The sequence below is a fragment of the Lepeophtheirus salmonis genome, chromosome 6, assembly GCF_016086655.4.
Source record: "Lepeophtheirus salmonis chromosome 6, UVic_Lsal_1.4, whole genome shotgun sequence".
In the NCBI taxonomy this organism is placed as follows: Eukaryota; Metazoa; Arthropoda; class Copepoda; order Siphonostomatoida; family Caligidae; genus Lepeophtheirus; species Lepeophtheirus salmonis.
This window is the reverse complement of record NC_052136.2, coordinates 49885753-49901931: the sequence shown is the minus strand read 5'-3', so window position 1 is coordinate 49901931 and position 16179 is coordinate 49885753. Positions and strand designations below refer to the sequence as shown.

General features: G+C 28.7%; 1 protein-coding gene across 2 annotated transcripts in view; it reads left to right on the top strand.

Annotated features, from left to right (window-relative positions):
• The window catches only part of LOC121120798 (uncharacterized), a 107919-nt gene extending 92493 nt beyond the window's left edge, over positions 1 to 15426 (top strand). Inside the window, exons 7-10 of one of the 2 annotated variants that reach the window (XM_071889643.1) lie at positions 8903 to 9055; positions 10670 to 10791; positions 10850 to 11034; positions 14850 to 15426. In XM_071889643.1, the coding sequence (XP_071745744.1) occupies positions 8903 to 9055; positions 10670 to 10791; positions 10850 to 11034; positions 14850 to 14895 (506 nt within the window). In that variant the 3' untranslated portion in view covers positions 14896 to 15426. The remainder of the gene's footprint in view (positions 1 to 8902; positions 9056 to 10669; positions 10792 to 10849; positions 11035 to 14849) is intronic. The other variant, XM_071889644.1, reaches the window with a different exon arrangement.
• Positions 15427 to 16179: the final 753 nt, after the last annotated feature.

Below are 16179 nucleotides of genomic sequence, written 5' to 3'. Positions count from 1 at the left end.
CTGTATTTGCTAAGTAGGGAAGATAAAACACCCAATTTGTGCCTTGATGTTGAGTGAAGTGGTCTCTGACGATAAATATATTTGAACCATTCTGAACCAAGGAGATTGTTGACACCAGCTGTGCAAGAGCTTCCTGTCCTACAGGATCTTTCTTTCAAATAATAGAAGTTTTGGGTTTGGTAACTAGTTCTTGTGTCAAGATGGGTCTCCATGTTATGCAAGCAAAGTCACATAGATTTACGTCATGGACAAATTGCGATCTTTGGATTTTGGTCAAAAGAGCTATAGTCACCTAATTCACCAAACGTAAGTCCTTTAGATTAATTTATGAAGAGCACCATGGAGTCGAAGGCCTGTGCAGGCTAACACTCAATATTAATGCCCTGAAAGCCTCTGTAGCTAGAGAATGGAACTGTATGTAGTGGAAAACATCCCAATGAAATACGTCTGTGACAAGTTCAGCTCCCGTATTGAGACTTGTTTTGCAGTCAAGGGAGAAATGTTTGCAAAAATTCCAATAAGAACAATTGAAAATTATATTGCAATAATTTTTATGGTTAAATTCATCATTTTCTCTTAACATTTGTTTTTGTATCAATATTTTATTACGGTCTTTTGGCGCACCCTTTATACATACACCTATACGGATAAACGTTCGATAGATGTGTTAACCAACTTTACACTTATCAGTCTCTTATAAAATTTACTCTCTTTCATTCATGAGGCACTGCTAGAATATATTGCTTATTAACTCGTAAAGAAGGGGTAAAATGCAAGTAACTTTTAATGATTGACAAAAGTTCAAGGTATTTATTTGTTTAATAAAATGTATACTCAGTTGCTGTTTTTTATGTTCTCCTTTAATTGTTCAAATGAAGTTGTACTGATTAAATATCAGTAAACATTAAAGTATATCATTTGAATCCATCTGACCTAGAAATCATCTTAGAAGTCCATAAACATGTAGTATATTTCCTGCTCTAGGAACAACAATTTTAAGAAGATAAGCCCATATTGATCAATAGATTAATTTCTCCCAATTGCGTTGTACATTGAGCTAAGTCGTTCAATTTCGAAAAATGGATATTTTAACAATATATAACTTTTGTACATAGTAGTTGCTACAAACGATACTATAAAAAAATTATTGAACAAATTGAAAACTCTTATATTTTAAATATTTGAATTCATAATTAAAAATAGTAATTTGAGAAAAGAATTAAGAATTGTGTAGCCACCCGAAGATACATCATTTCTAAATTTATAACTTATTATCAAAGCCCTCTCTGTTATTAACATACCTATTTATTATGTATGTTAAAAAGATGTTCTTTACGCAATAAAACATATTTTACTCTTCTTCCATCTTCTTATTTCATATTCAATGTTGTTGTAAATAATTAATTATAACAAATAAAAGACATCCTTTGTGAGCTCAATAATTAATTACATCAATTGTTATTTATTCAGAAACTAATGAAATACTATCCCTCATCAAATTGGATACAAGAAGTATATGATCAATTAGAAATTATCATAGAAGTTGGAGCAGAAACATGATATTTCAGTCTTTGGAGTGAATAAATACTCCACAAAAGTAAGGAAGGCTTAAAAACTTCCAAAAAATCATTAAATAAATGACTAGACAAACTTCACGAACTAGGCCCTGTAGATAACAGCCTTATATTGGCCTTGCCAATTTATATAATTTTAAATAAGGGCGATTTTTTCTCTGGGACCTGCCTAGACAGAACTTTTTTAAAGAACCACATTAATTTGATCCAATAAAAATGAAAACGATCTCACACCAGTTTGAAATTTCCAGGCCAAAATCCAACACTGCCCGTCAAGCTCCGCCTTCAATGACAATCGCGAGACAGTGGATAAGCTTCAAACGGTGTCTAACATCACACATATAGCCTTTGTAAAAATTCTCGGAATTATGGCTTCAAAAGGAGCAAAAATGAACACATCTGGTTCCCAACACAATGCAAACTTGATCCAAAAGTGGTTAGCCAGCAATATGCAATTCCGGCAATAGATTTCAACCATCTTGATTACTCAATGTGGTGGCACATCAAGAGTCAGGCTTGTCAAGTGTGCCATCCAAATATTGAGAACCTTAAGGCCTCTATCGACCAGGCCTTGGGCACAATGTTGAAGGACTACCTTAAGCAGTGTTGGCCATGGCTTTCAGCGCCGTGAAGACATAAGCAATTACTTGATCAAAAATAGTTTCTTGTCGTTCTCACACTTAAAGAACGAAGCAGTTATGCAAAATATATACATAAATAAACTTTTTAGTTTAAAATTAAAGCTTCAGTATAAGATTACATAATAATGTTGTTAAAATTTATAAAAACAAGAACATAAAATTGATAAAATCAACACTATCGGAGAAAAAATAATAGAGCATTCACATATAAAAGAAAATTATTTATGAAAGTATAATAAAAAAGCTGGAAATTAAAATTTTATATCGTCTTAAGGTATTGAAATTGTGGCTTGAAGTTGACGGAAGGTACTTAATTTCTTCTCCAGCCTAAGTCCACGAAATTTCGAATTCCCCAGAGATGGAACTTTAATAGAAACTCCAGTAATAACAATTGCTCTCAGCTCCAGAGGATGTAACACATCATTACATGTTATTCTGTTTGCATGTAAGACTTTAGAGTATAGTAGAGCAAAATCTAAAGCCTTGGTCTCCGATGACACTACTCTATTCCTTTTTGGAAATCCTGAACAAAACCATACAGTTGGCAACGTTAGTATTAGCATTTTCTAATACTTTTATAATTAGGTTTACCAATAACATTTAAATACCTACAGTGGGACAATCCACGAAATTATGTAGAGTGTCATATAAAATTACCACAATTCTTGTATAGCATAAAAAACTTGATTAATTCAGCGGAGATGGGAAATTGAGCAGTAAACATTCTTCCATCCTTTATTCCTCTCAGATAATTAAATACCCTATTTCTCATGTTTTTCGGGAGCCCTAACAGCTTAATATGATCATCATTGTTTTTTTCCCCTTACATCTGATGAATTAGGAATTTTTATTTTAAGATACCAAGGGTAAGGTATAATATGGGTATTTTCTGCTTTCGTGCAGGGAAACTTGAATCTTCAGACCCAAATGGTACACAAATGTTAATATCATGAATGTTAAGAATTCCACTATTGATTGCATGTTCTAAAGACATCTAAAGATGTAGGATCTTTGAGGTGAGGGAGAAAAAAAACTTTTCCCAAAATTGTGCTGGATTATTTCTATTAATGAATCTCCTTGATATACAGGCTTGCATTTCCAAATGATTTTTTGTGAAGCAGCCCAATCCTAAAAAATTGCACCAAGGGTTGAATTCGTGAGATCTATTTCCATAATTATTCTGGAATATATATTCGTTGTTGCAATTGTGCTCCTCCATTCCAAGGTTGGGTTTTTGGCCATATTCGCAATTATCTTCATTTAAATTTAAGGGATTATATTTGACAGAAAAGAAATTCCTCCACCAAGTTTTGCTCTGAGTCTTTCAATAGCTTCCAAATAACTATTATGAAACAATCTTGCTAACTATTTTTTCTTCTCTTATGGCGTTTTCAGCAATCCTTGGAGATGCAGTAGCTGAACAAAGTATCGAAAGTAAAACCTGGATATTATAAAAGTCAACCCTCTTCTGAAGATTAAACCTGCCCCACTTAATCCACCCCTGATTAATAAAGGAACAAACATAATCTCAATTGCATATATGAATTCCAACCCTATCCCACTCTAGGCCCAGAATATCAATACTTGTTTTTAACTTGCAGGTATTTATACTGAGTTTTTGATAGGGAATCCATGATTCTATGGGAAGGATCGATGTCTTTTCTTTGTTAAGCTCCAGGACATATATCTTTCTAAACATGGAAATAAATTCAACAGCATCTATATTCTCTTTATCAATTGGGGCTCCAAGTTAGTTTCTATAGTCAATGTCACATCGTCTGCATATAGATCTAAGATATTACGCGTGTCTTGGAACTTACCTCCAAATCCACTATATTTTTTATTATAACTCGCACCAGTCTTTCAATGGTGGCTATCAGCAGGAGAGGAGCAGACGGGCAACATTTTTTACAGATCCTTTGCAATAAGATTGTATCATTCGTCACCTCATCAATCGAAATTGATATATCCCGTGGAACAAAAGTGCATGTACCGGAGTAAAAAACTTCTTATGGAGCATAAATAATACAATTATGAGAAATAGAGTCAAAAGCTTTTTTGAAGTCGATCTCAATGATAACGCCAAACTTGTTAACTTTTTTAAAAGAATCACTTACAGCTTGAATATTTTGCACGATATCGGAAATTCTTCTGTACTTTAAAAAACCCTGTCTGTGCCATTCCGATTATTTTATTCAAGATAAACTGCTTTTTTTTCTGCCAAAATGGCAGATGAATACGTACCTATACGTTTAATTAAGAACCGTTATTGGTCTCCAGTTCTTAAAACCAGTTTAACATAGTTTTTGTTTAGAAACTCAAAGTTTTGGACAACTTCTATTTTATGTCTAAACTCAGTATCTGTCTACGTTTTACAAAAATATAATATCGAAAACAAATGCCACAAATTTTATTATAATATAAAGAATTTGTGTAGAACTAAAATGTATTTTAATAGATTTAAAGTTTTTAACCCAACATTTGTCTTTTATGTATATATCCTAATTTAATTATATGTATGAACATACTTATAGTGAGGGACACCCTTTAAAAAAATATATAATTTTTTATAAACTTATTTAAGTAATGGCGAAAAAAATAAGCTACATATGTCCAGATAAATTTTATTTATACTTTATACGTATAAAAATTTGGGAAATGATGTATTTCATAATATTCTGTAGGTTAATGTGAAGGAATCGTGAAATTATTTTATTAAAAAATACATCAACTTCTAAAAACAAACATTAGGGTGGTGCTGATGTCCTACTTTTGTCTAATCATGTAGTTTTTTTGTATTGTGATTGATCATAAAAAACACAAATGTGCAATTTCATTGAAATGCTTCAAATTTAATTTTAAAATTCTGGAAAAATTGACAAAACTATATATTTTTGGGTTTTTGAAGTGGTCAAATAGTTTTTTATACAAAAATCTCTTCAAGATAAAATTTTAAATTTGGCCTCTAAAATAATGAATTAATGAAGTTAAAAAGTCAAATATATGATTATGTATGGAGTATGTAATGGAGTACAAACATACGTATTTGCATTTATTAAAACTCTTCTTAGGTATGTGATAGTTAGTTTTTAAAGAAGTGGATGTATTTTTTTTTCTAATTATTATTTCAAAATATATGTGTTTTTTTTAAATGTTAAAAACGTTCAAAAATCCTACAAATTTGACTTTTATAGTTTTTTGTCACATCTCAAAATTTCATTGCCTTTCTACTCAAAGTTAATATAAATATATTTAAATGAAATATTTTCATAAGGTCCATTTACTGTTCCAAAGAAAAGTTAAGAGTTATTCATCAAAATTTAAGAAATTGATGGACACTAACCTCACACTAAAGTTCATTTACATATATACATATTATATTATAAATAAGTTGAATGGAGATGAAACAGACTGAAACTGTGTTATATCATAATTAATGGAAAACAAAAATTATGAATAACTAACTTTTCGGAGATTATATTTCATATAATAAATTTTATTTGGTAAATGCCATAAAATATACTTTTAAGCCAAAATTATAATTGATGGAATCAGCATCTACTCAATGTTCTGAGGATATTTTTCTATTTGGATATCCTAGCTATGCTACATTTTATAAGTTTACCCATACGTCATACTTTCTTTTCCTATTTCAAAATAGTATATAGCGACAGCGGATAAGTGAATTTCAATTATGAAACCCTTACGTAAAAAAAATATAATATTGCAAAGTAGAGACTATATTATAGAATTAGAAGGAGAGATATCTCGATTATTTCGAGATATTCCGACAATTACTACTTTGGAGGATCATAAAAGTAAAAGGAATGTCTGATTATTGTAATAAGATTGTGAGTTTCTCTTTTATGAAGTATTCCTGGGAGGATGAGTCTGAGTCCCTCCCGGAGGATGACCGGAAGAGATCACATCTCATTAATTAAAGCATAACGATTATTTTTTTATCTACCATGAACCATTTCAGTACAATTAGAGGAAAAACATAAAAGGAATCATGGAGAGGAATTTCTAAGTCATCAAATTGATTAACTCCTGACACACAAAGGTAATGTAGACATAAATAAATATAAATATATCGTACAAACTCCAATTATTTTATAATTTTACGTGGAAACTTATTTGATCTATTGTGATCTTCTGACCACGTTAATTATCGTTTCTATGCTCAAGAGGATATAAATTACTCTTGAACTTTTACAAAATCATTGTAAAAGATTTAAAAACAACTAAGAAATTTCATAAAACAGCAGAAAAATTGGCTGAAAGACCAGTGAGGAACAGAGATAATTCTTATCTTCTATCCACAACTCCTTTATTGAAATTATTTAGACCATTCCTTTTTAAGTCAACTCTGCTTTTTCAACTACTCCAAGACAATTATTTAATTAATAATCAAGGTTCTTGATGTATTTAACACATAAATCACTCAACTCAATCACATTGATAACAATTCTACTTCAAGGGTGGAGATTCTAAATTACAATTTACACCAGTTCTAATGTAATTTGTCACTCTTATCTCACCCTTATTTCCTTATTCCTTTTTGAGTCTTGTTTTTCATTTAAAACAAGTAGAAGAGAATTCTGGGCTCATAAGATAATGTGCTTATCTTCCATTGGCATTTATGTCTGCCAAGTATATTTTTCATCTATTGCTGATTTGTTAAATCAATTTTTTTTTTTAAATATTAATAACTTTCTATATCGTACCATTTTCTTTTTTAAATTTGTCTGATTTTCTGCATATAACTTATGTGAAAATTTCTTAAAATTATTTTTTATATATTAATTTCAATATTTTTTTAGTTGTTTTATTCTAATTTGCCTTGGTATACTGATTGAACTTACTATTACAAATAAACGTATTAATATTTTAATTTATCAATCTACAAGTAATCTATTGTCACAGTTAAGGTGGTGATATTTAATATTTTATCATCAAAAATCACAAAATAATAGGCATTTTATTTTAAAAAATAAACTTTAATAATTATTACCATATGATCCCTCCGGACCTCTTCTACCACTCACTCCTTATGCCTAGCCCTAATTGTAATACATGATCACTTTAAATTTTTATATTGTAAACTCATCCATCAGGATTTGTAACATTAATAAAAACTTCCTTCATATAGTCTTTGAAAAAATAAAAATAAAACTTTTTGTTGTTTAAAAACAAAAAAAGATAACAAGGTTCATAGTAGTATGTAATTTCCTAAAATAAAAATAATGTTATGATTCTAAGTAATACAGTATTTTTACATTTAAACCAATAACAAGGCATCAACGTTTCCAATAAATGATAGTTAATCTCAAAACTACTCATTGCATTGCATAAGCAAAATAATAATTTAATTTTTAACTATCCAACGATAAAATGAAAAAAAATAGTTTAACCTTTTATTAGTTATCGTCAATGCTTAAACAAGTAATTTGGTTTGACGATCGCCTATCTTTATACTTTATTAATGCAAAGATGAATGATCTAGGATACGCTCTAATATAAAATATTTTTCTTTCGATATAGCAACCTATTTTTAAGTAGGACACAGAACAATTTAGGCAATTATCTAGCATGTTTTCATAGCATTTTTATGGCATTATTCTGCATTATTTTGTAATGAGTTGATTCTTATATATAATATTATTTTTTATAAGTTCAACATTAAACTGTTAGCATATAAATGGAAATTTTTTGCCAAACATTTTAACACTAAAAAGTAAATATGAATAACCTTTCAAAAGCTCGACATACTTTAACGTGATATATACTGGTGTTGAGTGTAAGTCGATTTAATCAAATGAAAATATTTTACCGTTGCCTATAACACGTTCAATTATTGTCCGACGAAACAATATAATCTATATTGAAAAATCTTAATCAAACATCCTTATCTCTATATATCATAAAAATTCAGTTTTCTAGAATGTCAAAAAGAATTAAAAAGGGTTGTAAATTTTTGTATTGGAAAATGTAAATATTGAGTTTTTGTTCTGTAATCGAAACTCACATAAAGCATCTATTTTTAATTAACCTGTAGATACTTAGCATTATAATCTTCTAAAGATTTGTGTACTTAATATTCTGCAAGATGTTAGTAGGTTTATTAATCTTACCTCCCTACATGCTTTCAATTTTAAAAATTTAAACGTATTAGTTAGTATATAGCAATATAGAGTATCTTGTGGTCATTATCAGTAAAGTTGCTGTCTCTCAATGTTATACTCAGAAGGATCTTGACAATTTTTTATGTTTTTACTTATCATCAATATTTCATATTGCTCTTAATTATCCAAGTGGATGAATTATAATATTTATTAGACTAATGTACAAATGCATGGTAGAACTATTACATTTTTAATAAATGATTTTAATCAATTTTTCCAAGGTATTGCATGCAGTATTTAATGTTTATGTGACAAAGCGAAGGTGGTTTTAATAATTGAAAAATATATTATTTATATACTTTTACTATCGTTACTTTTATATACCCTAATATAATCCATTAATATTAAGATATTATTTATAATTATAAATTTCTTTTGGGTCATGATCCTTGTTATAAATACATTTAAAATGAAACAAAATTGTCAAAGACACAATGTAACTCCCAGAGCTCACAATACATTTTGCATATAATATTCAAATATTTTTTTTTTCCGATGCAAGAAATTAAAGAACCAGAAGCAAAAACATGTGTAACTATAGACGAATGGATTGATGTTTGGGGAATCCTTGTTGGAAAGGCCAAAGCTCTGTCAGACTTTCCTATGTGGTTACAATGCTATCCAAAGGTTCTATTTGAAATCATTAATCGATCAGGTGAGTCAAAAATATGTAGAATAGAGTAACATTAGCATGAACAAATTACGAAAAATGTGATTTTTATGGATTCAAGAAAGGACAATTCAAAACCAATTTGTAATATGTTTAAATATTATATTTTGCTGTATATATTATTCCAATATGTATCTACTTCAATACCAATCACAGTAAGACCATGTCCATGGGGTATCACAATGTCATGATGACGGCTTCGAGCAAATCCAAACTGAGATGAGAGGTGCAAGAGTCATTTTAATCCCAAACAGCAAAGTCCTGAGAGTTGAAGTCAGGCCTAGAGGAGGATCACATTGAGATAGCCCAAAAATCAGCTATATTGCTTATACAGAAGTTTTGGTTATTGTCGGCTTTAATGCAGCTCTTGATGAAGTTTCCAGATTGAAATTCCAATAGTATTAGTACCCTTGTTGATACTGATACTGGTGCAGAGGAGAACCCACAAGCATTGCATTTTTTGTTATTGTTCCATCATTATTTTTACATTTAGAGACATGGGATAAAACAAAATTTGTTTATTTTTGCTGATTCGTTTGATTGCGTAATGAAACTTTGGAGTAAAAAAACCCAGGGATAATTCAGAATTAATTGCAAGCTTGTGTTCTTATTCTGTCGATGTATTTAGATTTATTAATTCTTTTTATATGTTATACATAACTGATAACTAATTGACTGAATATAATGTTATGTTTGTATTTTGAAAATTAGATATACTTGAATAATATAGTCGTTAAATACTTTAACATTAATTTTTTTTAAATTCCTTTCAAAATTAAATATAAATTCTTCCTATAATTAGTCATTGATGATTGATTAATTTAGTTCATCTCTTAATTTGAAAAGAAAAATGTTTTTATCAAGATTTGGTTTAGTTATTGGCTAAGACCATTTATTTGAATCAGCAAATTCTTCATGTTATTTAATTTCATTTAAAATAATAAGATTTTTTTGATGCATTCAGCAATTTTAAACGCTATTATCAATCATTAGCTTAACAACAGCAATGTAATGATAATAAATTATAGTTCATAAAATAAGGCGAACAAATCAAAGTTGTCTAATGCTCCTCTAAATTGTTGTTTTCAAATTATCTTTCTTTATTTTTTATTTTTTTTGTATCAATAAGTTCAAAAATATTTTACTACATTTTTTTTAGATATTTAACATTCATTTAAAAAAAAGCGTATCCCTATTTGGTGAGACCTTAGACAGTTGCAGCAAAGGATATTTTAAATAAAAATAAATTTACAAAATATACATTACAATCTTATAAAATATTATGGTATATTGTCAACAAATATCTTAAAATTTTCTTGTCTTTTCTTAAAAATATTTTATTTTGAAGGGTAACACAATTTTTTCAGAGAAGTAATATGTTTATTATACTGCAGTATGATGATATTTTTCTCTTTTTTTTTGTGCAACAAAGGATAAGTGGTTTCATTAAACAATTATGTAATTGTGATAACACATCTTTAGTTATGTACATCTATTTTTTATATTGCTTAGTTAAAATTTGATCATTTCTGATGGTAAATTATTAGTATTAACCATTATAATTATTTATTAAATTGACATATTTTATTATTTTAATAGGATCCGGAGATATTTCAAAGGGAGAGTTGAAACATTTTTATACAGCCTTTATGGATGTTGGAAAACTGGGCGAAGAGCGTTTAAACGCAATAACAAATAACGCATTTAATGCTCTGACTTGTGTTAGTATCCTTCATTTACTAACGTTATCATATTCATTCATTGTTTTTACTGCTTTAGGATGGAGAGTTGGTTCTAACATGTCATGTTTATAAACTGTCATTCCTCAACTTTTTACTTGGAAAACAACCCAATGGTCCAGGACAATATCTGTTTGGAACGGTCACTCCACGTAATCCCATTTGCTCCTTTCCCATAGATTATTCTGCAATGAATTCAACAGAAGAAGATAGAGAACTGTTTGGGTACTTTTTTTTAAATTAAGTGGTAGCTTAAATTTCTAAGAAAATACTCTATACAAACCTTGAAAGAAGTACACAAATTACAGAAAAAAGTTTTTAAGTTAGCTTTAATCTCAAAAATCCGCATATTTTTTGTATAAAAGCTATACTTTTTGGTGGTGCAAATTCATTTTTAATAAAAAAAAATTTGACTCATTTAAAATTTAAGACAAATAAAACTATTATTTTATGAAGAAATATAAGATTTTAAAACTACATTAATGTTTACAACACTTATACACCCTGATTTAAGAAAATGACTTTGACGCAAAAAAATAGCATGTGAAGGGGCTTATCAATTCCTTAATTTACACAATAATAATTTTAATCCTGGTTTGAAAAAATAGAAAACTGTTGTCCTACAAAATATCTCAATTCCATCGTTTTAGGATTTAGTTCTTTAAAAAAATATTTTAATTTATAAACAATGTCAAGGGTTTTATATGGAAATTCAAAGAGGCGTAGCTCATTAATATATACTACACATGAGAAGGACAAACACACTATCGATATTTATTTGTCGTCATAACAATCCTTTCTTCTTTTCTATAACTTAATAATCTTATTCCCTCTTTAATATTCCTATAATGAATAGATATCGTAATACATTTTTAAATGAGCTCTTTCACTTTTCAGATATAATTTTTTGTGAGAATACTGGATCGTTGCATTTAGTGGGATGTACAAAAAGTTAAAGGGGTTAAGAAAAAAAAAAGATTATGTTATGTTCACATAAGTATGACTCAACTTTCGTTATTGGCAAAACAATGGATCAATAACATTTTTGAACTTTAATTTTACACTATTTTTTGATGAGAAAAATACCATTCAAGCTAAATAATGACTTAAATAACAAAAGTTTAAACTAAATATGCTGACTTTAATCGTTGTCGTAGAGACACCAATGATGCTACTCCGTCCAAATGAGGCAGTAACATCAGAAAACATAACATAAATCGATAAAGTTGTTTTAAATTATTGGAAAGTTAAGTTCCATAAGTTAACTGACATCTTAGAGATATCAAAAGAATATATTGAAATATCATTTATCTATGAGGAAGCTGTGTTCATAGTGAGTGTCGAGTTTTTCTCACTGTTGACCAAAAAAAAAAAAAAGCATACTGATGATCCAGAGCAGCGGTTGGCCATATTTAAACGTAACAAACCTGAATTATTACGTAGACATTTAAAAAAATGTTTCTGAATTTTTTAACAATTGGCTTTCAAATATATTAACATAATTTATCCTATATTCAAGACGCATGGCTTAAAACCGCTTTTAACCTTAAAAATAGAAAAAATGTATGAAATTTTTCAGAAGATCACGAGGTTTTGAAAAAAAAATAAGGCCATATTTGTTATCATACTTTATTAACTTGAGCACATGCCGTAATTATGCCTAAAAAAGTGAATATCGTTGGAAAGTGATGTTATTCTCACGAATAGTTTTAATCTCCCACTTAATACTATTAGTGTAGGAACTAAAGCTGTAAGCATTACTTTATAGGAGATTATCTGAGTAACCGAGAAAAACCTACAGATAGAAATACTCTTTTAGTAATGAAAATAACAATACTGATTTCGTTTTTATTTTGAATTGCTTTTAATACTTCATACGAACCTCCCTATCTCTCCACAAATATACCTATAATATTTTTTTATTTTTTGCTACTGCTCAGATGTTGTTGAACCAATTAGTTATAAGTAAATATTTTAGAACTACAATTAATCATTCTGACCTAGGCAATTAATGTCAATATACCTACATATTTTTTATACATATTTCCTTCTTTCAGAAGAACTGGGATCAAACTGACGCATATTGATTTCTAGGGCATAATTTCAACTGAGAGTGTTTTTCAATGAACAACACCACTAATTATGATGATTTATTACTTTTCTTTTTCATCAGAGTATATCTTTTTAAGCTTTTCAAGATAAAAATATAGAATGTTTGTATATGCTTCTATAAATTTTTGTTGAATGGCGTTATCATCTATATATCAGGACAATCTTTGAGATATTTATGTCTAATGTAGTTCTAGGCTCAGGTGTTTAAGAAAATACTATTTTCATATAAGTGTCAAATTAACTTTAAAGAGCACTAATACTCAATATAGGCGCCATGAGCCGAAATGATAGCCACTACTTCATTTATTCCTCAGAAATATCACTCCAGCTCTTATAGACGGAGTTTCTTAGAGCATCAATTGGGGTGATGCTTGCCGCCGGCATAATCCAATAAATTTGCATCTGGCAGGTATAGTGGTATCAAGTTATTGAGCCAGAAATGATTAGAAAACAAATGAATAAAAATTATACCACTAAAAAAAGTAGAATGGAGACAAAAATAATAACATTTAAGCATTGGATGCACAAAACTTTTTAAATTGTCCGTGGATGCATATTAGACGGCGAAGAAATATCATATTATCTTTCGAACTATGGGTAAAACATATCAATCCCCGTATGCATCCAAGTTTGATTAAAATAATCTGGAACTTATTTGGCAAAAACAGAGTATCTTGCCATTGTCGAAATAAGAATAGCTTTAAATTCCTCCTTTCGGATAGGGTCGGCTTTCATTTGCAAGCTAGGCAAAAATAGAATAAATATTTTTTATTTGCAACCTCTTTTAACTTCATTAAATAAATGGGCGATTTTTTTTTCGGGTACCTAGTAAAATAATATACAATTTACCTTAATTAAGACTAATATCATACTATTATATTGCAATTGTCTTTCAAAATAAGCACAATATAACATTTAAATATTTACCAAACGAATTCAGATGGTAAATTGAAATAGGTATATTTGCAAAATGTTTTGTTGAGAACGCTTCCAAATTTGGGACGCTTTGATGGAAAAGTATCAATGAAAAGTAGAGTTCTTTATTAAGACCCATATTAAGGACCAATAATACCCTTATATTATGCACCTCGGAAGAAATGTGGCATTTCTTTTATAAAAAAAAGAATTAACTACAAATTTGGTTTGATATAAAATTTGGTAAATCTCTATGATCCAAATTTAATTATTGTTCTTTGTTTCACAATTTTTCTTCATCAAATTTTACAAATAAATAATATAAACAAACAAATATATAAATTCAACTGTAAATAAACCCAGTGATTGGCTTTGTGGATATAGATGATCATATTAATCTGGATGTCCATGTCAACAAATTATAATTGTATTTTTTTTTCATGTAAAGAATGTATTTTAGTTCTATCCTAACCTTGAAAAAAAAAATATATATATTCTATAGAAAAACCCAAACTGATCCCTGACTATGGAAAATTTCTGCAATTAAATAAGCGACACAACTGCCTACATTGAAGATAATTAATAGCCTTTTACATATCACTGGGAATGGGTTGTTTTAAAATTATTTCAACTATTCATATCATTTACACATAGAACACAATCAGTTGTCAAATCTCAAGAAATGGCATCTCTAGATATTTTTGGAATCATGGCCTTTTTCCCTATATGTAACCCATATAGGGAAACAAACATGTTACTTTTTGTTTCATTGATGGTGATTGCTCCATAAATAGTCCCTAAATAGTCTGCAGGAGTGAGGAAGAGAAGGATAATAGTTGAAACATTTGATATCAGGGCTTGCGTTTGTACGCCTTCTCCCCTCTTATTGCACAATAAAGTTTACTTCATCTACTAAAAAAGTAGCCCTTTTTATAATTAATTTATAATTTTTTGTTGTAATCTGTGATATATGTGAAATAATTAATGTCAAAATTTTATATTTATAATTTCAGACATGATAAACTACACAAAACATCTCGTAGATCCGTTATAGTTTGAAACACCAAAAGTTATCAATAATTCAACTACTGCGTCCTTTCATTATAAAACCTACAAAGCCTGCAATTTATATATATAATTATTACCAGTGTACTACATGTAGCAATTTTTTATGAGATACTCTCCGATTTTTATATTCATAAAAAACATGATTAAAAAAATTATAATTTGATAATTTTTCAATTCCCTATTTGCAAATTGTTTTTATTCAAACAAATATATAAATCCCCAATTTCAAGTTTTAAATATATTCACCTTGGAAAAATGATACAAATGAGGTAATAAGTTTATAATGAAAATTATCATCTGTATATCCTTTCCTTTAATTCAATTGTATATATATTTTTAAAGTATGTACATTATTTTATTGACTCATCTTTTTGAAGCGAATCGAATACTTAATTATTATAATGTCATCCAAGGCCTTTCACAGCCGTCTGTATCTCCTAGATTTATCCCAACATGAAAAAATAAAAATGTTTACCTTTGGTTCAAAAATATATCCCAATCATTGAAATCGTACTGATAAAATTTTATAACTTATTTGTTGAGACGACGTTAATCTAAGTATACGTTAGAGCTTTAATAATTTTAGACAAATTGAAAACTTATATTTTGATATCACGTCTAAAGATAGGGGCTATATTGAGAAAAACAATTACATTCGAATTCTGATTGAAATAATTGTTCGCTAGGGTAAAAAAAATCCTCCAATCGAATTATTCCTTGATTCCGAACAACAAAAAATAGTGTGTAATAGTAAAAATAAATGTTATACTCCCTAAGTGTCTTAATGCGTATAAAGCAATGATATTTTTTACATATTACTCAAAAAATTGCAACTAAAGTCAATTTTTACTTTTTTTAAAGCACATATTGTAAACTAAAACTTAACAAAATAATCAATTTATCATCAAATCAAATTAACAAATAAACCCCAGCTATTACTTAAGCTGCTGATGAATGTACTAGTGAAGAAACAACTGGAGTAGGGGGATCAATTGCAGCTGGAAGCCAATATCTAAAAGGTAACTGATTCCATTAGGTACAAACACCAACAAAGTTAATAAACTGAAAGATAATGAAATCTTTATTCTCCTTAAAAATTGGTAAATTTAGTAAATTATAAAAAAACAACCTACATCCTATAATCAGTTTATATTTAAACTCAATCTTTTAGTAATAGCAGAGTTTATGTTATTATATTAACAAACCAATAAATACTCTTTGTAAATTTGGTATTTTGGTATAAAAATCCCATGAATCGAATTCAAATGGAAATGG